Source organism: Cucurbitaria berberidis, assembly GCF_010015615.1.
Source record: "Cucurbitaria berberidis CBS 394.84 unplaced genomic scaffold K460scaffold_4, whole genome shotgun sequence".
NCBI classification, from domain to species: Eukaryota; Fungi; Ascomycota; class Dothideomycetes; order Pleosporales; family Cucurbitariaceae; genus Cucurbitaria; species Cucurbitaria berberidis.
The window spans coordinates 1,625,408-1,650,264 of record NW_024468938.1 but is presented as its reverse complement, the minus strand read 5'-3'; the positions used below and the strand labels follow the sequence as shown (position 1 = coordinate 1,650,264).

Sequence of the window (24,857 nt, the reverse complement as noted above, 5' to 3'; positions counted from 1 at the left end):
GTTTAGTTTTTTTTTAACTTTAAAGCTGTAATATTAAAACTTAATATTTAATTGCGTATTTTACTACTACTTACTATTAAAAATAGTTTTTAAAAGTTAAAAATACTAAGCAATACTTTAAAATTTAAGTTTTAATTAATGCTAGTTAAAACAAAGATTTAAAAGTATTTAAATAGTTTTTTTACTTTAATAGTTAAAGCTTTTAAAAAAAATTTAAAAAGTGCAGCTATAGTCGCGCATAAATTTATATTAGTATAAAAAAAAATTGCTAAGCTTTAAGCAGCTAATAAAGCTGCTATATAATAAAAATTATATAAAAAAAAGCAAGTATAAAAAAAAGGGACTTTTATAGTAAAAAATAGTTTTTAACTAATAATTTTAAAAAAGTTTAAGGCGCATAATAATAAAAAAAAAGTAAAAAAATAAGTATATATTAAAGTAAGTAAGCCTTTTTAAAAGCACTATAAATACTGCAATAAAGCTAGGTATAACGCGCAAATATATAAGCAAAAAATAAAAATAATTTTTAAATAAATTAGCTTATTATAATTTATTATTATAGTTTTTTATAGTACTGTACTATTATACATAGTACTAATTTTAGTAGAGTCTTAGCATTGTAACTAACTTAACTAGGCAACTAACTCGCCTGTGTAATACGTTAGTAAGTTTTAAATTTATAGGACTTTACTATTTATAGCTACTACCTGCTTCTATAATTTGTAAAGAGCTCTATATACGCTATACAAGTTTCCTTTATCTATAAGTATATGCTTAATATTATATTCAGGTACTTTAACTTTCACTTAGAAGGTTGACATTTACCGCCTACGCAAATAGATTAAAAAAAAAGAAACTACGCACTACCCTACTTCTTCACTGAACTACCTACTAACCACAATTAGATCAACTACTTGAGCATGCTTGGCGGACACGACGGCCTTGCAACTCCTCTGAGACCCCCTAGACTCTCTTTCATAGCTCGTTGTCAGTGCTGGAGACGGACCGTGTCGCAACGCCAAGTAAGAGGATTTTCAAAGCGCCTACGCCCTAGTTGAGCTATCGCTAGTTCTGTAAAAGTACTTTAAGTGCGGAGTACAAATTGCAATTAATCATATTCTCCATGAACTCACAAGCTGAAGGTATCTAGCGGCTTTTTGAGACATTCGCTAGATCTCCTTCTCGAAATCCAGAGACAAGAGGCATTTTTGTGTATTTGTCTAGAATTAGTCGGGATCTATGATCTCTCAAACCCTCCACAACCTCCCCAATACGTGGGCTGAAATGCTTAAGGGCGATCTGCCAAGTCCATCGTCTGCGCAGCAGAGTAACATCACTTTGCATTCGTCATATCTTGTCCGAGGGGGTCTTGATTCCGGTATCGGATGACGCACGATCCCATATTAGGCAGCTCGTTATCCTGGATAGGTGCTGCCAATGCTTGGCCAAGGATGAGCATCGCTTCCACCTTCCAACGCAAGCATACATCCTAACTTCGAGGGTCGACATTTCGTGATTATCCACGCATATCACGCCTACAAGGCTCGGCATCAATTCGTAGTATAAGTTCGCGAAGATGGTGTCTCTCAAATCGAGATCTTCGCCCAGAACCATACCACAATCAAGGTGACCGAAGTATACTCAAAAGTCGTTCATCATGCGTAGTTCCGTATTGAGCGTAGTTCCCTTCTATGCAAGTCTCGCTTTAAGCGATCGCTACGCCAGCAACCAAAATCCGACTGTCATTGACACGCCTCAAGTAGCCGCAAACTTCCCTGATGTGCAGGACGTCAAGTTACTAGCACCAGCATTCACAGACCCCGGTAGCGTTCAACCGGGCTTCGCAAACGGTACCTCTGGACCAACATCCCAAAGCACTTTAGGTAATTAGTCAATCATTAGACCCAAACAGACGGGTTCAAGCGCTGACTGCTATTTGATAGAGAAATTTGTGAAAGGCTTAGCCCACGGCAACGGGTGGTTCACGTACAATGACAAGCTAGAATCTGAGGAAGGCCGCAAGATACCCTATGTCACGTTATCAAATGGGGAAAAGGGTGCAAAGAAGCTCCGCATCTTCATCCAAGGCGGCATTCATGGGGACGAGCCTGCCGGTGATCAAGGTGTCCTGGCGCTGCTTGGAAAGTTTGCCAATGACTCCAAATGGACCGAGAAGGTGCTCAAGAAGGTTGACTTGCTCATTCTTCCGCGCTACAATGTCGACGGCGTGACATATTTCCAGCGGCAACTCGCGTCAAACTATGATCCCAACCGTGACCACGCGATTCTGGAACGAGATCAAACTCGGGCAATCAGGCAACTGCAATCCACTTTCGATCCTCATATCGTCACGGATAATCACGAGTATACAGGCGTGAACCCAGTGGCAGGATATATTCGGGCGCAAGACCTTCTCGTCTCGGCAAACAAAAACCAAAATGTCAACAAGGACATCCGAGCACTCAATGAGCAGTTTGTCGAAGATATTTTCGCTGCAGCTAAAGCGAAGGGCTTGCGCGTAGCACCGTACTTCACCACCAGCGTCCGCAACGGTACGATCACCGTCGAGGAGCCAAATGCGCACGCCCAGGCTATCCACAAAGGCTCGGGCAACTTCCAAACAATAACATTCCTTGTGGAGACGCGCGGGATCAGACTTGCGAACCAGCACTTCCAGCGACGTGTAGCATCTCACATCATCACCTTGGAAACGATCCTCAACAAAGCTGTTGACGAGTTCGACACCGTCTATAACACCATCGAAAACGGTCGCAAGGCTTTCACTGCTAGCACCGACGACATTGTAGTTGCGTATGAACAACAAATCACAAACAAGCATCTCACCTTCATCAGCGCGAACGGCACACTCGTCGACGTCCCAGTCCGATCCCGGAACAGCGACCCATACATCGTTACTTTGAAACGCTCTCGGCCCAAGGCTTACGTTTTCTCCCGCGCCTTTTCTGACGTAGCTGAACGTCTCCATATCCTCGGTGTCAAAGTCAATGTGCTCGAGAAAGATTTTGTTGGCACAGTGGAAGCGCTCGTTGTTGAGAATGCTACGCTTGCTACGACCAAGTTTGAGGGCGTCGCAGGGACGACGGTCAAGACGAATGCGACCCAGCGAGCTGTTACTATCCCCGCTGGAGGCTTTTATGTGGACACGAGGCAGAAGAACGCCGGATATGCATTTGTTTTGTTGGAGCCTGAGGGCGAGGCGTCTCTGGCTTACTACAATAAGATTCCGTTGGACCTGGGGGACGAGTATCCTATATTCAGAGTCCTGTAGATACGCACTGCTTTTTAGAGATTACGTAGTCGAGTTTCAAAGTATGTAAGAGGATTTTCAAAGCGCCTACGCCCTAGTTGAGCTATCGCTGGTTCTGTGAAAGTACTTTGAGTGCGGAGATGTTTGTGATTACATTGATTTCAAAGTATGTAACCCTCTGACTCTTATCGCTACTTCAAAACTCGAGCAGCGGTAAGCGTTACATAGACGCAGCACATATCGCCAATAAGCATTATTAATTTGCACGTCATTGGAGGCTCAAAGGGTCAGTCTCGAGGACCTCGGCATCAGGCAGTCGGCTTTCGGTCGAAACGCGGGGTAAAGGACAAGGCTAGACTACGGCTATCGTCTGTTCATAGTGCTTTTCAGTCTCTCGTATACCTCCAGCCTTACTTGGTCTCACTTCGGTCCAATATACCCAAAAAAAGTATCTTCGTTGTGAAAATGCCTCCAAAAGATCATCCGCCTGTGGTACTCTTCGGGTATGACTGTATGTCACTCGGTTTTGTTGTGTACGATACAGCAACTATTCACTGACTTTGGCATAGCAAGCCCATTTACAAATAAAGTTCGTTTAGCTTTGAGAGTCAAGCAGATACCGTTTTGTGCGTTCATACTCTCTATCCAGCCCTCCTTGTCTCACTTATCATGTCCTTCATGTACTTTCTTTGCCTTTTGTGTTTTTCATAGCAGCGCTTTTATTCACCGTGTCACCTCTTTGATCAATTCTGCATTCTTGTCATGTCGCCGATTATGAGATACCAGTAGAACGCTGAGTAACTTCATCTTTCTTCGCCCTTCCACCCTCGTCTAACTGACATACAATAAAGCATACGTCCCTGTCTCCTCGATGCTCCCCCGCCCCCTCCTAACTTCAACATTCGCACTACATTACCGCAAAATCCCCATTCTCGCTATTGGTCGAGAGGTATACTGCGACACGTCCCTCATCATTGAAGCATTAGAACACGTCTTTTCTGCAAGTCAAGGATGGGGGAGTTTGTACCCCAAGTACGAAGGCGTGAATGAGTGGACTTACCGCGGTCTTGTTCGGGGATTTGCAAGTTTCTGGACTGATGTGAGCAAACGCATCAGATAAACGTCTAACAAATGTAAAACTAGGTGCCTGACGTTATAAACAGAAATCACTCTTCCGCACAACAACAGGCCTCATACCCTCCAGCGTATGGTCCTCTTCCTTTGGCAAAGACCGCGCACAACTCATCGGGCACGCACTCGATCCCTCCAAGCTCGCAGCCAAAATTCCTCAAAACCTTTCGAATCTGGATTTGCACTTGTCGATGCTTGAACCTACTTTTCGTTCCGGCATGTGGGCCTTCCCTACAAAAACGCCTTCTTTGGCGGATATAAGCCTGTACTATCAGCTCAGGTGGGGCATAGACATTGCCGCCGGCAAGGGCATATACAATTTAAGTGGAGGTGACACACGGGACACCAGCGACCCCATTACCGATGCCGTGTTCAATAAGGACCGCTTCCCGGGGCTGTGGAAATGGTTCCACGCATTCGAGTCGTACATTACTTCTCTTCCGGATCTCGAGATCACTGTCCCGGAGTCTGATACGCAATGGAAGCAGGCGTTACGCCAGACGCCGTTGGTATCCGAGGAGAGGCTGTTAGTACCCACTGCGGTGGACCAGCATTCTTCTCTTGATTTTCAGCATGGATTAGTACCTGGGGTACTCATTTCCATATCCCCGGACGACACGGGGCGCGATAATCCGACGTTGGGCACGTTGGTGAAGATTGGTGTGGAAGAGGTGGTGATTAAGCCGAATGAACAGGCTGAGTTAAATGTCCACGTTCACTTCCCGAGATTGGGTTTCGTTATTCAGGTTGTTGAAGGGAGCAAGTTGTAAGATCTTGATACTTCCACTGTGGGTGTTTCTCGCATTTCCGTCTTTCCGTAATCTAGTCCGCCTTAGCCAGACCCCAACTCATTGACATACAGCCCACTCCTCTCTACCTCGCGCACCCACTGCGTCCAAGGCTTAAACACAATCCACGCATTCATATTCGCCGAATCCCTACTTTCCTCTCTACTCAAATACTTGATATCGCCAGTGCCGTTCCCACTGAAGCCCGCACTGCTACAATCCTGTCTCCCAGCACTCCCAGCAAGTAAAATCGCCTTAGTCTGCACCCGCGCATTACTAGCAACATAATACGCATAATCAACTACCTGCTCCACACTCCTCGCCACAGTGACAAACCCATGCCCGCGCTGTAGCACAGTGGTATACACCGGCGACACACTCGGCAGCGTAGTAGTATTCACCCCAAACCGCTCTGCGAGCGCAGCGCCCAGCCGCGGCGAATTGACCAGAAAATCGCGCGGATCAGACGGCTCATATGCGTCCTCGATATCAAAGTTCGGCAGCGGCGTGTCCCGGCCCAAGAAGCCGGCCATGTGGTATATTGGTGCCAAGTGGATGTTCTGCACGACGGTGTAGGGGAGGACGTCCTCTGCATGGCTGTGCACTACGGCGTTTATGTCTGGGTAGCGCTTGAGGATTTCGCTGTGGATGTAGCGTTCTGCGTAGCCGCCTTGCGTGTTGTTGTTCACGGGGCTGCCGTCCTCGATTAAGTATTCGCCGATGTCTTGGGGGCCAGAGATGACTGCTGGTCCTGGTCCTAGTTAGCAGTGCTTTTCGAAGAATTATATTTGACGATGTAATTGGGAAAGGGGGTCTTCTAACCTAGTTGCAACGCGATGAAGAACGTGGTATTTGTATTAGGATTCCGCACGCTCACGTGACCCATGGCGTCGAGCACATTGTGGTAGTGCAGGATGTGGTTCGCGGTAATGAGGGTGGAGAGGAGGGCTGTAGTGTTGACCATTGTGCTATATTTGACTGATAAAGTGATGTTGGGACGTTTCATGAAAGGAGCAGTGGTATACATATCCAGATCATCTCCTCGGGGTGTGTTTGATATCAAGCCATAGACGTATCGTGACGTACTGGATCGGGCCAAGCGATGCAGTGGAACATTGGCATAGTGAAGTGTGCTCGCGACAATCGTCACGAAACTTGTTCCATTGCCGTGGAAAATGGTTTTTGAAAAAGCAGTTTGTAAAATTGGTAGTTTGCAGTCAAAATCAAAGTAATCGAGTTTTTCTACCTTGAAAAGCAAATGTAAAAGCCAACCGTAAACTCGTAAGGGTACATAACGTACAGTTTAGTTCATCCATTATCGTCGCTCGAATTCCACCTAACCGGGGTGATGATATATATTCCAGATTCCGATCGAGTCGAGCTGTCACTTCGCTGCCTGGCCAATAGCTATTCAAAGCATGCCATCTAGTCGTAATGAACGCCGTGAACACCATGAAATCAAGAATCCTCCTTTTAACAGCCGCGAGACACTCAAAAACTACCGCCCACCATTCATTGCGCTCTGATTGAATTCGCTCGTGCCATGGCCCGTGTTCGAATAGTCCGGTAAGACGCCGTTCATGCTGATGCCATCTTCATACCCAGAGTAGCCGGTCATATCTGCCCAATCCCACTCGAGCGTCATTGGCATCTTCCAGAGGTCTTGAGGAACATTGTTGAACGTTTGGTCAAACTGGCCCATGGCCATTGCGTTAATGTTAGAACTAATTCCGTTGACGTCCGCACCGGTGGTGAGGGGTAGGCTTTGTTGTTGTTGAAGCATTTGTGCGGTCAAGGAAGGTGAACCAAATTGGCCCACCTGCGAGTTCGCTTGGAGTGAGGCGTGCGTAAAATTGGGAGAAAAGGGGAAGGGCTGTATACGTTAGCAGTTGTTCAACCTTGAACACGCAAAACACCTACCTCGTTGAAGCCGTGGAAGTCTGGGTTGAAGATCATGCCTTCCGATGCGGTATTATTAGTTTGAGGTGTTGTGACTTGCTGTGGTGACGAGTGTGAATTCCGGCCCGTTGATAGCAGTTCGGCCGCAGTGGCTTCGATTTGCGCATCCTGTTCGCTGTCCCCTTGCTTCCTCTTGCGCCGCGAAGCATGCTCACGGTCTGCTCTTTCGAGGACAATAGTCGCGATACGCTCAAACTCTGCGCAGACAGTGCACATGCGCTTGACACTGCCGCTTCCCTGATCATCGTTGAGCATGTTGAGGAAGTTGACGACCAGCTTCATCAACTTCAGATCTGAGCGAGATCTGGTGTCCTGTGGGTTTTGTAGGATATTGGCGAAAAGTGTAACCAGTGCCGTCACTGGGAAGTAGATGACCAACCAGACGCACGACAAGTCACCCTTTGGTATGTACTTCAAGAGATGAATAGATGCTCGGGCGGCCTGCACGCATAGCTGCGCAGACATGAATACTCTTGGGTTGAGAGGTCGTGCATTCAAGCCTTGTATGGCGAAGTTTGACAGCCGACTCGTCCAGTATCCGTGATGTACGCTCATACGATGAATCGTCGTCAAACAATTATAATAGCCAAGATGCAGGACTGCGACTTGGAGGATAAGCGGGGTATGGGAGGCTTTGATATCGTGCTCTGGGCGGAACTCTAGCGGAATGTCGTCTTTCCAATTTTCTAGCTCCCTGTCCAGTTCACCAATGGTATTGAGAAGCTCCCCATCGGTCTGCTTTGAAGCCTTCACCGAGTACAGTCCTTTATACACTTTACTCTGAATGACTGAGAAGGTGCACATCAGCCGGAATAGGTTCATGGTCCCTTTGCCGTCGGCAAGCGGGATGTTGCCAATGTTATCGGGTGGAGTATCGCTCGGTAGTTCCACGTTCATGTCATCGTCATCCTGTACAGGGGGTCGACCAGAACGCAAACAGATGCTTAGGGCTGGTTAGTACGTTTGAAAGGAGGAGACTTGGATAACTCACTCTTTATCTAGCATGTATGCAATCCAAAAGACGCGCCTTCGCTGCTCCACTTCCGCAGTGTTGAGACTAAAGTTAGCGCCCTTCTTGTGCAGACCAATGCTGTGGGCAAGCCTCATGGCGGTAGCAACGAAAAAGTAAGTAGGCTGGGGGTTCGGTGTCCCAAGCAGGAACAGCCCCTGTATTGTGTTAGTCTTACAACATCATGAAACGTGCTGATTCACTTACGATTCCTAACAGAGCCTGCACGCTGAGCAGATCAGTGTTGCGCATGGTGAGCTCGACCATGACGCTCATGGCATTTTTCAGGTATTGCCATGCCTTCTCGTCCTCTTCTGCTGGCACGAGGTTGCTCATGACTCGCAGACGGTGGGCAAAAGCCAGGGCAACGTTCAAGCTAGCCCACCAGCCAGATCCTTCGTACGGATCTTTCGAGTAGTGCTTGTCCACCAGGTGCATAAAAGTCGGTTCGTGGAATAATGGAAACATGCAGTTGAAATTTTCGAAGTAATCCTTCAGGAGCGACAGAGCCTCGTGTTTGGGTGGCAGCTGTTTGTATACTCGGCGCTTGAAAATGTCCTGGAACACGTCTGGTCTCCACTGTATCCACTTGTTGTCTTCGACGGCAGCAGTAGAGATCATGTCGCGGAAAGAATTGTCGCCCGTTTTTTCATTCACCCATTGTATGCCTTTGGGTGAGAAGATGGAGAAGCCAGACGAAGAGCCTTAAAAGGATTAGTATAAGGGAAGGAGTGTACATGGGCTGTGCCATACCAATGTATCGCGTCTCGCCACAGTTGTTGGTAACGAGTGAGCACATCATCTCCGCAAGCGCATCCTCTCCCTCGGTGGACTCCTTTGGAGCTGGTGAGGCGGTGCCACTTCTTGGGCTTGGCAGAGCTGGTTGGGCTGGAGTCCCTTGTGTCGTGGAATGAGCTGCTTGAGGCATTGCAGATGGTCTCCTCTCATCCATGCTGGTTCGGGGTGTTGGAGACCGCCCTGCTCTGTCTGCCAGTCGCTTTTCCAACGTTGCTAAGTCTGTGCTGCCGTCATCGTCGTCGGGGAGGACACCAGACAAGCGCATCAACGACTCCATGCGCGCAAGTCGGTTTTCGAGGCCTTCGATATACTTTGCACTAGCACTGGTCAGCCCCATTGTGTTCTACATTGCAAGCATGTGCTTACCCTTTAGGCGGCTGCCTCTTCTTCTCCACCTGGGTGAAGATGCATTCGGTCTTGTAGTTCTGGCAGTGGGTACACGAGGGCATCTTGCCGTCGCATTTGATCTTCTTCTTCCGGCACATGTCGCACGCCTACAGCTTGTCAGCATGATACCAGGGCCGTGTCTCTCGGTGTATATACGCGAGCAATGCGCCGTCTCTTTGCGTCTCCGCCATCAGCGTTGTCGTCCATATCATCCTGGGCGAACATGGAGCCCGCGGGCATTTGCGAGGGGTCGAAGCCGCCGCTGCCGAAGATGCGTGGCGGAGGTGGGTTCATCATGGGCTGGCCGGTGCCATAGAAGCCATTCGGAGACGTGTTCATGGCGGAGAAGGATTGCGGGGTCTCGTAGGAATATGGGGCGTAGTGTTGCTTTGAAGGCGCCTGTAGTTCGGGGGTCCGAGGGAGTCTAGTGCTGAGCCAGATGAAACGCTGCCGGGGAGCCCATCTACAGGGAGGTGAGGAGGATTGTCGCGGACTAGTCGCCGGCTATGGAATCGCGTCGAGCAGATAAGGGATGAGGCAGAAGCTTGTTTGGGGTGCTGCAGCGGGCGACTGGGTGACTGTCTTTCCTCAGCATGCCCGCAGTCCTCCGCCGTCGTCCGTAGCCAAGAGCGATGGTTGGGCTTGAAGAGGCCTAGCGCAACGTGTATGACGATTCCTGCGCTTGGGCTTCTAACAGGCGCTATGCACAGATCCCGAGGCTCCACTGTGATGTGACTTGATAGCCAGGAAATTCTCACGTCGAGACCAATGCCAACTTTATAGCACCCTCTGTGTCCTCGTGCAACGTGCTGCTAATAACGACGTCGTTGGCTGCCTTTTTCCAGCGGCCCGCACCCGAGAATAGTGAGTGTGCATTCTTCTGTATCCTCCCAATCACATCCCATTGCATTTCGCGTATCGGTTCCTGAGGACCACTGCCGCTCCAACCTCGAACCGAATACGCGCCCTTGCAGTGTCTAAATTACCAAGAATCGATGGCCTGCGCCACCTTTGCGGCAACTTATTTCACTGCAAGTGGGCTCGATTGCATTGCTAACGTGTCATGGCCAGTACCATCCCTTGACAGCCATCACAAACCATGGCCCCACTTACCGCTGACGAGCTGCTCAAACACGCCGAATATAACCACACCATATGGCCTCTCAACCCAGAAAAGAAAGGAGAAGCAGAGGTTGCTAAAGACAGAGGTGGCCCGATAAAGATAGCGTACGAGGTCCACGGCCACGGCGACCAACACATTGTTGTGCGTGTCAGTTCCATATTTAGTCGCTTCCAAGGTCCAACACACTGCACCCCAAATTAACCCCATCACCCTGCACCATTATTTGTCACCTCTGAAAATAACAACGATGTTCTGCCAGGGGGTAGGATGCTGCCTTTATGACGAGCCAGTAGCAAGATCCTGTCATCGTTTCGTTTCAGTCGCATTGACCGTCTCACCTTTTTCTACACGTCTCATGTTCCTGATTATACATGCTGCTCTCAGATTAGGGTTTATCAAGACCCAGGCTCAGCCCATGTTTCTTCTGCGCACCCTGAAGCAATTTTTTCAATAATGGTCACTGACACAAGGTAGTGGGTTATGGGCCTTGGTGGCATGAAGTACGCGTGGCAGCGCCAGACGAAAGACTTTGCTCACACAAAGCCCGACCAATATTCGTCGCTAGTCTTCGATAACCGTGGCATTGGCGATTCAGGCAAACCCAGATTCCGCTATTCCACCTCGGAGATGGCCAAGGATGTCGTCGAACTGGTTGATCATCTTGGTTGGACAGGCAAGCGCGAATTACACATCGTTGGCATAAGTATGGGAGGCATGATTGCACAAGAACTGGTGAGTCCATCAATCTCCACGCCGCCGTCATTGCATAGAAAAGGATTCCAATACCCTTGGGTTGATGTCGTTTGACTCACGGATCTCGGCTCCCGGATGCTACACCTTCCGTGCGATCGAACATGATGCCTCTTGGGCTACGCCTTTAAGACCCCTGAGACCAAGCATTACTGGTCGATCACAATCCTGCAATCTCTATTCAAGTGCGCTGGTCCCGCTCCGCCCCGCCCCACTCGTTGTCTGCGCCACACAGGGTTCAAACGCCTAACGTTACCATGATGGCTTCATAGATCAAGAGCTAGACGCTAGATCAGCGGCGCCTAAGCTGACTTTGACACAGGCTATGCTCATACCGGAACGCATCTGTACGCTATCACTAGTGTCAACTGCCGCAGGTCTCTTTAGAACTACCGTAAGCTCCAATCTCCAGAAAATCACCTACTCAGCAAGAGCTATATTCTTCACTGTACTCCCAGTTTATACAGACCTTGACTTTGTCCCTATTGTATCTCAAAACGACCCTCATCCCAAGGAACTCCAAAAGCTCAGGATTTCCAAACGAGATTTGCCCATATATATCACATTCAATCCAACTAACTAACTAACCCATCCAGGGCTTCGTAGAAAACCTCTGGAACCGCGCTAACCTCTTCATCCCCAAATCAATCGACAAGCAAATCGACAACGTAAAGAAAAACCTCTACACACAAGCCTGGCTCGACGCCCCGGACACACTCGAACCCGTAGAGCAATCCTTCCCCACAAACGGCGACCGCTTCGCCGCCAATGAACTCTGGAAACGCCAGCATCCCGAGTACTTCCAGAGAACCGGCTTCATCTTACAAGCCATCGCAGCCGGCTGGCACCACAAGAGCGCCGAGCAGTTACAGCAGATTGCCAAGACAGTGGGTAAAAAGAGGATTATGGTCGTGCACGGGACGCAGGACCATATGATTACTTTTCCGCACGGGGTAGTGCTGTGGCGGGGCTTGGAGAAGGGTGAGGGGGTGACTGGGGCGGAGAACTGGCTGGGTATTGAAGAAGAAGAGGACGTTTTCCAAGAGGGAGAAGTTGAGAAGCATTTTGTAAAGGGGCAGGGTCACGTTCTGCCTGCTGAGATGCGGGGTGAGTTTATGGAGTGGCAGGAGGGCCTGATTGAGCGGGGCGTCAGGCTTAATGGTGAGGAAAGTGGGTGATAGGTTCACGTCCCGCCATGATCTGAACAGTTTGCTCGCCAAACATGAACAAATATACACATATAACATACCGTACATCAGTTGGAAAAATAAAATAACATTCATCACCATAATCGCCAAAGTGGAGCGTGGACATGTTCACATGAGAGTTAAGAATCATCATTAAACCATACTACCAAGTCGCTGCAACGTGTTGTTCTAGCAAAAGCTCCCAATAGACGCTATCATGTCGTAGATCAATCGATAAAGATGCTGAGGAATCAAGGACGCAGGCGCTTTTTGTGTATACCTTCCAACGCCCCGCCCAAAAATAAATAACCAAGCCCAAAGAACTAAGCAGCAGCGCGTAAGGAACGGGGGTATATGTTTATCTAATCTCTTTTCGCCTCGTCTGTGCCTGCTAGCCATCATGACGAAACGACCTCGACCCAGCCCTCCCTATTCCTCTCCACTTTACTCCCATCACCAGCAGTGAGTTCCTTGGCTAAGCCGTCTTTCGCACCCCGTCGGCGGGCACGCTCACGTACAGACCGCTCCTCTTTCTCGCACTCGCGGATGGCTTCGACGACTTCGAGCTCTTCGAATCGCGCGTCTTGCAGGTTGAGCTTCTGCCACTGTGGATGCTTTGGGCATCTCTTCTTCAGACACACTGACTCTTTTATGTCTAAGGAGAGGGAGTCGGAGTCAGAGCCGTTTACTGTCGTCATGGATGACGTTTGTTCATTTGTCGGTGAGAGCGTGTTGAACTTGAAGGCTGCGTAGCCGTGCTTGCTATTCCGCCAGAGGAGGAATTCCGCGTCGGACCAACTCAATCGTGAATCATAGCCGCAGAATTCCTTGATTTTCACCTTCTCGCGCTCTGCAACCCGAGTCGCTTGTTCTTTCGCCATGCTAACAAACTTCTCGCGGTCCTTCAATACCTCCAACCTGTCTTTAAGTTGTGATTTCTCCTTGTGGAGGGCGGTTAAGCGTTGGGTTTCGCCAGCGGTGAGGGCAAGATCTTCGCCGTTTGGTGCGCTTCCAAAGGTTGCGCGGGTCGGCGACGCGGTCTGTGGTGGCGAGAGGACTCCAGTTCCCAGATTCTTGAAGGCTTGGATGTTGGGTGACGCATCGACGAGAGCTTTTAGGTCCTTCGCTCGTAGCACTCCGCCTAGAGGTGTGGGCTCTTCTTCGTCCCCGGGCTCGGCTTCAGTTGCTTTCTTCTTCGCCTTCTTTGATCTGTCCTTGGTTCCGTTTGCGCCCGCTGTCCGTTGTAGTTGTTCTGACATGAACAGTACACCGCAGTCGTCTGAGCAGTACTTGCTCTCCTTGTCCTTGATCAACCGAGCGGGTCTTCGGCAACCGTCGCGCCTGCACATGGGTTTCCACGTTGTGGTGCCCTTGCCGTTTTCTTCGCAATTCGGGCAGATGAACCTATCAACCAGCGCCTCCTCGGACTGTTTCATGTTGATGCAGTCGCCGTGAAACCAGTCGTCGCAGCCGCCATCGCACCCAATCATCCACCGGTGGTTGTCAGGCTTTCTGCAAAGGCAGTAGAGGTTATGGTCTTCTGAAGACTCGCCTTCGTCGTCGGAGGGGCCAACCTGCGACGAGTTGTCGGGGGCGGGCGAGGACTCGAGGGCGGGCGTGCCGGCTTGAGAGCCCGTCTTGCCACTTTTTGGTTTTGAGGAGCGCGAAGTGGGCGTGACAGAGCGTGCGGTAGAACCCTCTTCTGTGCCTAGCTTGCGCTTCTTCGACGGCTTCATTGCTTTTGCTGTGCCCTTCTTCTTCACAGTCGGAATCGATGAGGGCGCAGGGCGCTTCTTTGAGGGTGCGGGAGCTGGCTTGGAATCGATTGGAGATGGCAGGCCATCTGGAATACTGCCTTTCCTCTTACGAAGGCCAAGATCACTCTGTTTGGCAATCTCGAGCGCCTTGAGCGTCTCGGCATCCATGTTCTCGCCAGCAAGGGAACTTTGTCGGCCCGGTTGAGCAGAGGCGGCCGCAGTCGCAGGCGTGTTTTCGCGCGGTGTGCCAGAGGGCTCATTCTTGATGAACGCCTGGGGGGAGGGCTGTCGAGCCTCGCTGCCCTGTGAAAGTGGTACATGAGCCGCTGCTAATGTTGAGTGCGGTGTGGTGCTCGCCAACTCGGGCTCGCGGATCTGTGATGTCGTAGGTTCTTGGCGCACAAAGGCGGGCTCGCGGTTCTGCGTGCTGTCTCTCGAAGCTTCACCGCCTTGACTCGATGGCGACAATGCCGGCACTATCTGAGACACGTCTTCGCCGATTGGTGTTGGCGCTCGCGCATGCTGCGTCTGTTCCTCCTGTAGAGCGGACGACGACAAATTGTGTATGGGAGCGAGGACGGCCGCGGGTGACGACCTGGCCAGGAACGACTGCCGCCGTTTCTGTTCTTCCGGCGATCTGGAGCCATGATGATATTGTTCGAGAGTCGGGGAGTGGGATGGGGGTGGTTCGAGGGGCGGTGAAGGCTCTACGGGCGCGTGGTGAGAGCCGAAGCTGCTGGTGCGTCGCGGCGCGTTCGAGTAGGCGGTCGGCGAGGGCAGCTCGCGCGGAGCATACTGCTGCCCACTGCCTAGGGTCGCAAGCGCTGTGAGGGCATCGGCCGCTTCGAACGTTGTCGTCTGCGTCTGGCCTGTGACGGACGGGCGCCGTGACGGGGCTGGTGTGTGGTTGAGGATGTCCTTGAGGCTGCTCATGGTGTTGTGGGAGCCTGCTGTCGTCGTCGCTCAGGTGGTGCAGGACAAAAGACTCATTGGCGCGAGAGGATGCGTTAATGCATATGACGACAGGAAGAAGGCTGCAGAGAGAGGAGGGAGTCGACGAGGGTGGCGGTTGGCGTGGAAAATGGAGGCCGTTCCCGCTTGGCGCGCATTGCATGCAGCATTGCCATTCACTACCACCTGCACTCCTCTCCACGCTGACAAATAGCGCAGAGGCTGCCTGCACGGCGCTGCATTCCCTCTCGCCCTATACATGGTTGCTCATGAAGCAGCGTCCTTGTTGACGGCCTCCAGCTCCGTCGCCCATGCTTGGGATCCCCCAGGGCGGGTGGAGCTAGGAAGCTGACCTCTGTTGGAGGCCTCATTGGAGCTATTTGCCCTCTCCCGATACTCTGCGGGGCGCGTACTTTAACGTCATCGCCAGCCAAATCCAAGTTCCACAACATAGTCATTGCACATGATGCCTCTCCCTCTCTCTCTCTCTCACGCCCGAGGCTGCCTCATAAACTCATCAATCATCTAGCTCATCCGCATCATTCCTCGGCCGTCCTCGCTTTCGTCCAATCTGTGACGCACTCGCCGCTGGACCCGCGTCGCTCGGCAGCTCACTGCTATTATAAGCCTCCGCCACGTCGAGCGTCCTCTGTATGCGCTTCTCGACCTCGTCTAGGTTATCGCTCTCGCCGTGCATCGCCCTGATCAGCTTCGCAACGCCATCTCGACCCACCTCGACCTTGCCTCGCGGGCCCACGATGTAATCAATCATCTCCTCCCCGCTCGAAGAGTCTTTGACTCTGACTATATATCCATCTTTGATCATAGCTGCAAGAGTCTTGTCTTTGGTGCCGATGGGCGTTGTCTGGTCTGCGTTCATCCGTCGCAAAGCGCGGTCGAGCTTCCCTTCTGGCATCATACCGCCAGAGATAGTGATGAGGGCGATCGCCATGGTATATAATCCGACGTAAGCGTCCTCTCTGTTAATCAAGCCTTCGTCAAGTGGTCGTGAAGGGCCAATGATCTCTGGTATGCGATACTGCTCAGGAAGGATGGTCTTTAGGACCCATAGACTGCTTGTCTTGCTCTGAGAGTCCGATGCGACGGCAGCTGAGATGGTCAGGCAAAGACTTGGTCAATTTACATGTGTGACGTACCGCGCTTTTGCCGCGTTGTTACCCTGTCTGCCTTGGGTAGCTCCACCATCTGCATCCCAAAAACTTCCATAAGCTCGCCATTGGCGCGGGAGAAGGCCTCTTTGAAAAGACGAGTATGCGAGCCGAGTACTACACATATCAGTGTCGCTCTTGTCCAGAGATAGCATGCCCTTACCTTTCTCGTTGATGTCTTGACGCTTGATCGGCTTTCGTGCATATTCGCAGGATAGCGCATATCGCACCAAGCCCTTCGATAGCTGTTCGAGGCTTCCGCTACCTTGCTCCTGTTGACTTTCCTCCATGTCGACATCATCGTCGTCTTCGGGCGTTTCCTCTCGCCGTCTGCTTGCTCTGGGGGCCATTTTTGGATCGTAAGGTAAAGCAAGAGGTAGGGCTGATAGACGCGTTGGACACGCGCCTCGGCCTTCACCCCGCTAAAGCGAGCGGCAGTACTAGTAAGAAGTGCGAATGATCCTTGGCGACGACATCATTTACTGCTGGCCAAGCTTCTCACGCCATAGCATCACGACCGGCATTACCTCAATTGTTTACATCGGCACCAGACTGTCCTAATTGATGCGCCCACCATGATGCCTATCCGACTTGCCGCGCGACGGCCAATCTTCCGCTGCCTCAATAAGCCTCTGGCGCCTCTGCGCTCCAACCCACAACTGCGACACAGCACCCGCAATGCTAGATCCGATTTCGAAGCCATACTCAAGCAAGCTGCGAAGCCCAAAGGACCGCATCTAGATGAAGACTTTGTCTCGGTTCACCGTGCAGAAGCGATTCGTCGCGCCGCAGCCATTCGAAGGCGGAACTGGCTGGCGCTGGGTGCAGCTTTGTCGATGATTGCCCCGATCATCTTGGTGAGACTGTGGGAGCTACCCCCACCGGAGGAGGAGAAGAATGAGAAGGAGGGTCGAGGGATAGTAGAAAGGATCATGGGACCGCCTACAAAGACAGACGCACCACGGAAGGCAGCAGACGAGTTTCAGGGCAAGAAGGTCGTCATTGCTGCAGGAGACAAGGTCATCGCTGCACCAGCTTCCTCCGAGAACCCACAGGCATCAGATCCAGATGCTGTCGAGCTGGTAGAAACAGGGACATCATACGTACCTTACTTCCCGCGAACCATCCGCTTACCCACCGACACCAGCGGCCCAGAACAGATCAGCAGCGACGCAGAATACACATTGCTCGGCCTCGGCATCCGAAAAGTGTCCTTCCTCAGGGTTCAGGTCTACGTCGTAGGCCTCTATGTCAAGACGGCTGACCTATCCACCCTCCAAAACCACCTCATCAACACCGTGAATCCCACCGCATCAGCTCTCATTCCCAACGAGAAAGAAGACCTCCGCCAGTCACTCTTCGATGCCGAAAAGAGCAACCAGATCTGGGAATCTATCTTAAGCAAAGACGGCGTGGAGGCTGTAGACATGGCTTTCCGTGTCGTGCCCTGCCGCGGCACCGACTTTAAGCATCTCCAGGATGGATGGATGCGTGGTATTGCATCGCGTACCGATGAAGTTCGAAGAAAACAGGCAGACTTGCTAAGGCAGCAGGCCGCCGAGAGCAAGTCAATTGCGCTCCCGAAGCCAGTTGAAGAAAACGAGTTCTCGGATGAATCTTTTGGACTGGCGATGAAAGAGTTCAAGAACCTCTTCCAGGGCAAGGGGAAGGCGCCAAAAGGCAGTGTGATCATTTTGACCCGAAATAAGAGCGGGACTTTGGGCGCTCTATATCAGCCCATCGTGCAGAAAGAGGGCAAAGCGAAGATGGGCAAGTCAAACTGGCTGGGTGAAGTCAAAGATGGGCGGGTGGGGCGATTGGTGTGGTTGCTGTACCTTGGCGGCCAGAACGTCAGCTCTGAGGATGCGAGGAAGAGCATCGTCGAGGGTTGCATCAGTATCGTCGAGCGGCCTGTTGGTACTGTAGAAGGCATGGTGCAATAGCATGGCGACTACGGAGACGGAGAAAAAGTTTTGGTGGCTTGTATCATACACTAGTGCCTGTACAAAAGACAGTCCTCGAAGTTTGCTGACTCTGCTCATACTTCTATAATATCGATCTAAATATCTCCTGCCTTCTGTTCAAGCATGAGTTCCTTCAGTATCTTGTATGTACCAGTAAACCCTAGTATAACGCCTGTTCGTATTCCCGCTCGGTTATGGCCTACAAAGTGTATTGGTTACGGAGTGACATGTTACTATACCTAGTTCGCTCAGGTTGCTGGTAACGATCGCAGTGCCTTACGACCTACGCAAAAGAGTAGACAAAACATGGTTGTAGCGATGTGAAAATTAGTAGTTAGGGTAGCTAAGGTTCGGTTATATATACTCGAAGCCACTTTCAATCCTGGACTCCACTGGTACTTGCTGTGCTATATTTGCTCTTCTCGTCACCGCCCGAGGTGGATACGAATAGACAAAGATAGAAACCTTTGAGTAAAAAAACTTTGAGCGGCTATTTTCATAATTTCTATGTGATAGTAAGTTGGGCAAGGCTGCGGGGGTGATTTTAGTGTACCGAGGGCGGCTCTATTGTGTGCGGAGGTGGAGACGAAAAAACATGTCTTATGCTGGAACACTAGGGACCATCCGAAGAGGAACCTGGTCTAGTTCTCAATTTGCACTCGGCCCGTTGTCGCGACTTAGAAACCTCATGGCTCAGCATCTCAACGCATCTCCAAGCATCTAACCAGGACCTTCAAAGCCGTCTATATGAACAGCATCAAGATGGTGTTTAAGAAAGTTTAGTGACCAAAAAGAAATAAGTGTAGAAGAACAGAGTATCACTAGTGCGAAGCAACTTAGGGCAGTGATTTGGCTCTTGATAGTACAGCAGCACGTCAGCAACCCGTGACGCCCAGCGTCGTGTGGATGAAGCTTTCGCTAAGATCGCCACACCCGCCTGTCCACGATGGATATGACGTAGCCGTGCCCGCATGCATCACGCCCCTCCACTATCGATTATTCACCCATAGCCAGCCGATATATCTCCCCTCCTCATTTATGCCGGAAGCAGCCGGGACGCTGATAAATGCTGCATTCGTACGAGGCCTGCGTTTTGATTGGTGAAGGAGGGCACGCTGCATAGCTAGTGGAGAGGGTCAGGGTACCAGTACGCCTCAGCGAGGAGAACCCGTGGATGAGCTGGCGCGTGATCGACGGCGCTATGCAGCGAGTTGCATGCTTATTTGTAAGTCGTGTGGTCGGGCGAGATTATGACATAAACTCTTCGACCGGGGATAGAGAATGAGGTTGTTGATGGCTACGTAAGGCGTCTGGAATGCAGCTCCCCTTAAGTTGATGTATTCCGCCTTGCGGTCCTGCTGAGGCGGCTCCTATATGCTTAGGTGGTGACGGATCAGCTTAGTCGTCCTCTTGTTTAGTTCCTGGTACTTCCGGACATAGGCAACGGATGTCGCCTTCCCCTCTTCATCTGCCGTTCCTTCCTATCACTGTGCCTACGCTTTAACTACGCAAGCCCAGCTCGACATCACTCAAGTCGGCCCCTCTTCATCTTCTCCACCACACCATCACTGCCCGACAAGAAATATGGCGGTGATATGGGGACTCGACCTGCGCGAGATACAATGGGGCAAGTTCAAGAACAGCTACATGTGGAACAACGAATACCACATGCGCCGAACCAAGTTCATCATCTACCAGCTGGCCATGATCTTCTGCGTTGTGAGCGAGAGTTTGGGCACTGCTGCTCTGTCTGGTATGTCACTGTATAGTCGCCATACAAGCCTCTTTCTCCTCAGGCTTGAAGCACAAACTGACCACAGGCAGACTACGTCGACCAACAAAAGTTCGTAGCTAAGCAGAACCCCAACGCAACTGTCCACAACAACAATTTCGTCGGCATCGCCTCGTTCAACATCTTTGTCGGCATCTACGTCGCTACGATTTTCGGCAGCGCCTTCTTCTTCGACCTCTTCTGGCCAGAGCGCCGCGAGTCGTCAGCTGTCAAACTGGCTTGGAGAATATGCTCGATAATTGCGTGTGTGCTCACGCTGGCCTGCGCACTAGCATACACGGACATTGTGGCCAAGGAGAGTGCATATGTAAGCGGAGCAAATGCTAGAGAAACGCAGAGGTTGCTGGCTCTCTATGGCGGGAGCCCGATGAGGTATAGAGACAATGGACGGGCAATTGCTAGTGTGGTGTTTCTGTGGCCGGGCATGGTCTTTACGTTTGTGAGGTATGCTCTTCCCTCGCATTCCCCCCCCCCCGTTTGAACCGCAGAATTGAAAGCTGATCGCTAATATAGCACGTACCTCCTCTGGCATTCACTGGCTCACATCGACGCCTACGGTCCAAAGTCAGCTCACGCACGCACCCGTGACGACGTCTCGAAGCCCGTTGGCGAGAAGCCGGCGAGCTTAGCAGAGTCGACAACTGATGGTACTATGCTCACGCAGCCTGGGCAGACCCACGCAAAGCCCCAGGGCTCCCACGACCGTAACGAGCCAGCAAATCAGTATGTTGGTGTATAACGCAGACATTACAAGTACCATGGCCTGTGTTATCTTTTCGAGATGAGACCCAGAAGAAGCGTTGATTATTGACATTCACGGGTGGAAACCTCGCTCAGGGAGGGACGCTGCACTATGAAGGCGCGATTTCAATTTTTTCTTGTACACAGCCTATACCCCATCATGGATTCGGCGCGGATAGTTAGGGAACCTAATTTCATATCATTACAAACGTTACCACCAATAAGAGTTCGACTCTGTTCTTTACAATAGAGGAAGATTATTACAGATCCTCTCAAGTGCATCTACTCCTCTCATACGTACCTCCCGAGAAAACTCCCAGTCTCGCCAGACACTGCGTGAGAAGAATGTACGAAATTCTCCCAGATTCTTCCCTCGTCTGCAAAGACATGACACACCACCACTCTAGACACGTCCGCGTCAAGTAGACAACCTACCAACTATCACGGTGTCTCTCCCCACGCGTGGGGGGCCCTCTAATATCCCTCCCGTGCGGCACAGTAGCAAGATGGCACCCCACAGACAAATCCCGCCCCCCACGTGGGTAGTCTGGTGCCAAGAGCGACCAAGTAGGTAAATAGATACTGAGTGAATAAGCAGAGAAGGATCAAGGGGTTGTAAAAAGAAAAAGTAACGACGTTTTGAATCTCACTTTCTTTCTTGCAGGGAAATCTTGATGGCGGCGTGTAAGGTGTCTGTCTCAGTCTCGCATGTGATGGTAAGACAAAACCTACCTTCAGAGGAAAGAGAGTCTGGCTTTACCTACCTCGAGCAAGAAAACGCTCTTCTACCAGCCTACGACTAAGTAACGGAATTAGACGCTCAAGCGGAGCAGGAAGCCAAGCTGCAGATACGAATGTCCGCGTGGGAATGTGACCGTGCATGCAAAGCCATCCCCACGTTTGGCATTCCGTTGGGACGGTCCTCGGACGAAGAGGATCAATGCTTCGCGCCTTGATGGCACTGCATTGCATGGAGGTCATGTGAGTGAGGAGCCCAACTACAGCATCGTGCACTCTGATTTCATCAACCTCGGCCATACTGCGGGTAAATTGTTTCGATCTGACGGGGATATCATGGCAATAAACTTTATTTCACGCCTTCCTTATTACATAGAGATCCTGCGAAAAGTTAGATCTTGCGAAAAAGTTTATGTAGTTATTTGTCATTTAGTAGTGGAGGGATCATCGCAGCACAGGACAATGGCGCCCAACTCTTCAAACACCACCAGAGCCCTACGCATGAATGACATCTTTTCCAGACGCGCTTTCGAACATTGACCAAGAAACAATGCCGACAAGCCATTCCTTGCCGTATACAATAAAACATACCTCTTAAGAATCAACAGCATGGATGGATGCATTTAGCCTGTAACAATGACAAGGGCAAAAAAAGGCGACAGCATTTGTCGCAGAGTGCCCGCTGTTTCACTTCACCTGGCATGTTTGATGTCATCTTCCGAAGATCAGGCATTGTTTGGTCTTTTCACGCTGCCCGTTCTGGGACTAAGCGGTCAAAACAGGATGGAGTTTCCTCTCCCGCTGGGGACAGGGGACTTGGCGCGCGCTAAGGAGTCGCGTGGAAGCTATGCCGGGGAGCATGGGGTCGCTGCTTTAGCAGGGCGATGTTAGCGCAATGCTTGCCAGCGCTGCGGAAATTCCGGGTCCGCGTCCGCGAGAAGGTGGGTGCATGGGAAATTGGGATGGTCGCCGAGGGAATCGCTATAAGGCTGAACGAGGTTTCTAGCGGCCTGGTAAATAGGGGGACGCTAGTACGGGATTCTGGAAAAAGGCAGGGACATGGATTGGAGCAATGGAAAAATTGTCGAGGCTCATAATCATGTTCGTGTGTTCTATTACTCCGTGTCGAGGCCTGAGTCAGAGTCGACTGGTGCTAAACCCTCACCGGTAAGTTGGAGCTAATAAAGAGGTAGGAAAGCGAAGAGCCATGCGGATTGTGTGTCATTGGTAAATTTGCTTTTGGATAGCGTCGCCTCATTGTACGTGGCTGCTAGTTTCGCTATGAGCTAGCGACCTGCTTATTCGGATGCGATCCGGGTGGCCGCAATTGCAACCACTTACTCAAACCGTACGACGATCTGTCATGACCCTGACGATGGAACCCGGGCCAGCTATCTCAACAAGCTGTCGTTGTGTTAGTAGGATCGACGAGGGAGGGTGAGTCGTGGGGGTCAATTGGGTTGAGAAGAGTACCGAGTCGTCATGACGGAAGGAGCGTGGGGTCGTACCTTTTCATGCCAGCTGAGCAACACACTCATGGCCTGGCCGCCGCCTTCTCCTCCTCCGCGAGTATGAACCTGTGAGAAGCCGGTGGCCTGGGGCGTGATGTTGCGCGTGTTGTTTGCTGGTGACGCCTGTGCCATGCCTTTGTAGCTGTATGATTACGACGGTTAGCCAAACGCGCTCAATATACGAGTGTGGAAGGGCCAATAGGACAGAAGGCAGGTGCAATTGCCGAGAGACATTGGTGGAAGGCGGTCAAGCTGTGTGAGGGCTAGAGAGACCCAATTGGGAACTGGACGTACATATACTTCATCAGTACGTCCAATGCCTCTGTTCCACCTTGCGCACTGTATATCCGGCTGAGTATTGGTGACATGTCTGACTGCCGTATAGACTGTAGGATTTCGATTACGGTCGCAAGGTGGATCTCCTATATAGCGGTGAGACAAGTCAGCCTGATATCCCTTCCTATGTGACTGTGTGATGGAGCGACAGCTCGTCCGGGTTGTCGGTAGCCCGAGTCCGGAGTCACGGTCGCGATTGTGACCACGAGAAGCCCGAATGCGGAGAGACATTCGATGATGCCGTCCCATTGCCGTGGGCGGAGGAAGCAATGGTACCTGAACAGGTGCTTGTTGGGGGGGTAGCATAACGGCAACGTACCTTGCCCTTCTCGTCAGCCCCATAGGGCGGGTTCTCCAGCGCGCCCTGCAGAGCACCCTCATTCTCGCCCCCTCTTAGAAGCTGCCGTATTTGCTGGGAAATGTTCTGGACATCGCTGGTGGACACGGGCGCGACGGCGGGGGTGAGGGAGCTAAGGTCGAAGTTGGCGGGGCTGTCAGGATCCAAGGCGTCGATGTTTATCGTCCGCCAATTTATGTTGGCCATGGTGGGAGCTGTGCACGATGGACGTGTGGAAGCTGAAGCAGAATGAGAAGTCGATAGTGGTGGTGGTGGCACTGGTGGCTGTGAAGGGCGTCGAGGTCGGCACCTGAGCTGTGGTGAGGGTAGGCACGTCGCAGGTGCCTTGTCTCCACTCTGCCAAGCTTCGCGGCTTCCAAACGCAGTGCCGGGCAACGTCTGACGGAACCTTCACTTGTAGTACAAGCCAGGGTCGGCATTCAGCGCCGCTCGAAACAGATCGATGCCAGCATCTAGACGCCCACGACATATCGATCTTCCCGAGATGGACATCCGCGACGCCACAAGTGTGACACCAAGGGCACCCGGCGGACAGGATAAGACAGGTCACAGGTCGCATTGAAGAAATGGACGTGGAGAATCATGGATCATGTTGTGAGAATGTAAAGTTGTCAATTGCAATTAAGTCTATACCATCAGGCGTGTCGCGAGACACCCATAGCGAGGCCCAGGCACTCTGTCTGTCTACTCCAAAAGCCAGAGAAATGGCGGCCCATGCATGCCCGTTCATAGATGGCCATGTAACGAATGCAAAAATCGTCGAGTGGTGGTCGTGAACCTGGTGGGTTCAACCCAGCCCGGCGAGCTATAGTACAAAATAATCCATGTCTTGGTGTGCCAGCGAAGGCAGACAATGGAAATCTACCCAGATATATTGCTGTCCGAAAGAAAAAAGAAAAGTCCGTTTTTGGTATCCATGTCTGAGCCCACCCTAGTCTATAAAACGCCGATGAAAAAGAACTTTTGCCGTAAGGAAATGATGTCGCTGAACGTGGGACGCAAGGGGGATGGATACAGGGTTGGTTGAGAGTCGCTCGATAACGCAGGACGGGAACCGGTAAACGAATGGGGTATTAGGCTCCGGGACGAAACGAATTGGTCGCCGATTATTAAAAGGGTGTAATCCTGAACAACGATTGT

General features: G+C 51.2%; 11 protein-coding genes across 11 annotated transcripts; 6 read left to right on the top strand and 5 right to left on the bottom strand.

Moving 5' to 3' along the window:
* The first annotated feature begins 1,610 nt into the window (after window positions 1-1,610).
* Window positions 1,611-3,323, top strand: K460DRAFT_341090 (Zn-dependent exopeptidase). Its single transcript, XM_040931138.1, has 2 exons — window positions 1,611-1,883; window positions 1,944-3,323. Exons 1-2 carry the CDS (start codon window positions 1,658-1,660, stop codon window positions 3,287-3,289), a joined length of 1,572 nt encoding a protein of 523 aa, XP_040785767.1. The 5' UTR covers window positions 1,611-1,657; the 3' UTR covers window positions 3,290-3,323.
* An 816-nt stretch (window positions 3,324-4,139) lies between these two features.
* K460DRAFT_287485 (uncharacterized protein) lies at window positions 4,140-5,169 on the top strand (the record flags this gene model as incomplete). Its single annotated transcript, XM_040928971.1, has 2 exons — window positions 4,140-4,367; window positions 4,432-5,169. 2 exons carry the CDS (start codon window positions 4,140-4,142, stop codon window positions 5,167-5,169), a joined length of 966 nt encoding a protein of 321 aa, XP_040785766.1.
* A 62-nt stretch (window positions 5,170-5,231) lies between these two features.
* K460DRAFT_288129 (uncharacterized protein) lies at window positions 5,232-6,151 on the bottom strand (the record flags this gene model as incomplete). Its single annotated transcript, XM_040929024.1, has 2 exons — window positions 5,232-5,938; window positions 6,010-6,151. 2 exons carry the CDS (start codon window positions 6,149-6,151, stop codon window positions 5,232-5,234), a joined length of 849 nt encoding a protein of 282 aa, XP_040785765.1.
* A 298-nt stretch (window positions 6,152-6,449) lies between these two features.
* K460DRAFT_140882 (fungal-specific transcription factor domain-containing protein) lies at window positions 6,450-9,886 on the bottom strand. The gene is made up of 7 exons (XM_040926750.1): window positions 9,497-9,886; window positions 9,320-9,447; window positions 8,909-9,270; window positions 8,363-8,859; window positions 8,138-8,313; window positions 7,108-8,089; window positions 6,450-7,060 (listed from the first exon to the last, which is right to left on the bottom strand). Exons 1-7 carry the CDS (start codon window positions 9,677-9,679, stop codon window positions 6,686-6,688), a joined length of 2,703 nt encoding a protein of 900 aa, XP_040785764.1. The 5' UTR covers window positions 9,680-9,886; the 3' UTR covers window positions 6,450-6,685.
* Window positions 9,887-10,073: 187 nt separating this feature from the next.
* Window positions 10,074-12,391, top strand: K460DRAFT_341079 (alpha/beta-hydrolase; the record flags this gene model as incomplete). Its single annotated transcript, XM_040931137.1, has 5 exons — window positions 10,074-10,204; window positions 10,412-10,604; window positions 10,938-11,195; window positions 11,536-11,607; window positions 11,810-12,391. The coding sequence occupies exons 2-5, from the start codon at window positions 10,440-10,442 to the stop codon at window positions 12,389-12,391; spliced, it is 1,077 nt and encodes a 358-aa protein (XP_040785763.1). The 5' UTR covers window positions 10,074-10,204; window positions 10,412-10,439.
* A 407-nt stretch (window positions 12,392-12,798) lies between these two features.
* K460DRAFT_378397 (uncharacterized protein) lies at window positions 12,799-15,090 on the bottom strand (the record flags this gene model as incomplete). Its single annotated transcript, XM_040935070.1, has 2 exons — window positions 12,799-14,442; window positions 14,476-15,090. 2 exons carry the CDS (start codon window positions 15,088-15,090, stop codon window positions 12,799-12,801), a joined length of 2,259 nt encoding a protein of 752 aa, XP_040785762.1.
* Window positions 15,091-15,243: 153 nt separating this feature from the next.
* On the bottom strand, window positions 15,244-16,652 carry K460DRAFT_368113 (MAGE-domain-containing protein). The gene is made up of 3 exons (XM_040933711.1): window positions 16,441-16,652; window positions 16,266-16,394; window positions 15,244-16,218 (listed from the first exon to the last, which is right to left on the bottom strand). The coding sequence occupies exons 1-3, from the start codon at window positions 16,625-16,627 to the stop codon at window positions 15,626-15,628; spliced, it is 909 nt and encodes a 302-aa protein (XP_040785761.1). The 5' UTR covers window positions 16,628-16,652; the 3' UTR covers window positions 15,244-15,625.
* On the top strand, window positions 16,552-18,629 carry K460DRAFT_368112 (uncharacterized protein). Its single transcript, XM_040933710.1, has one exon. The coding sequence runs from the start codon at window positions 16,853-16,855 to the stop codon at window positions 18,218-18,220; it is 1,368 nt and encodes a 455-aa protein (XP_040785760.1). The 5' UTR covers window positions 16,552-16,852; the 3' UTR covers window positions 18,221-18,629.
* Window positions 18,630-19,507: 878 nt separating this feature from the next.
* K460DRAFT_368111 (uncharacterized protein) lies at window positions 19,508-21,076 on the top strand. Its single transcript, XM_040933709.1, has 3 exons — window positions 19,508-19,994; window positions 20,066-20,477; window positions 20,547-21,076. Exons 1-3 carry the CDS (start codon window positions 19,826-19,828, stop codon window positions 20,770-20,772), a joined length of 807 nt encoding a protein of 268 aa, XP_040785759.1. The 5' UTR covers window positions 19,508-19,825; the 3' UTR covers window positions 20,773-21,076.
* Window positions 21,077-22,102: 1,026 nt separating this feature from the next.
* K460DRAFT_368110 (uncharacterized protein) lies at window positions 22,103-22,893 on the top strand. The gene is made up of 2 exons (XM_040933708.1): window positions 22,103-22,782; window positions 22,854-22,893. Exon 1 carries the CDS (start codon window positions 22,149-22,151, stop codon window positions 22,401-22,403), a length of 255 nt encoding a protein of 84 aa, XP_040785758.1. The 5' UTR covers window positions 22,103-22,148; the 3' UTR covers window positions 22,404-22,782; window positions 22,854-22,893.
* K460DRAFT_315251 (Arp2/3 complex 16 kDa subunit ARPC5) lies at window positions 22,599-23,985 on the bottom strand. The gene is made up of 4 exons (XM_040930308.1): window positions 23,679-23,985; window positions 23,318-23,445; window positions 23,021-23,165; window positions 22,599-22,916 (listed from the first exon to the last, which is right to left on the bottom strand). Exons 1-4 carry the CDS (start codon window positions 23,901-23,903, stop codon window positions 22,854-22,856), a joined length of 561 nt encoding a protein of 186 aa, XP_040785757.1. The 5' UTR covers window positions 23,904-23,985; the 3' UTR covers window positions 22,599-22,853.
* Between the last annotated feature and the right edge of the window lie 872 nt (window positions 23,986-24,857).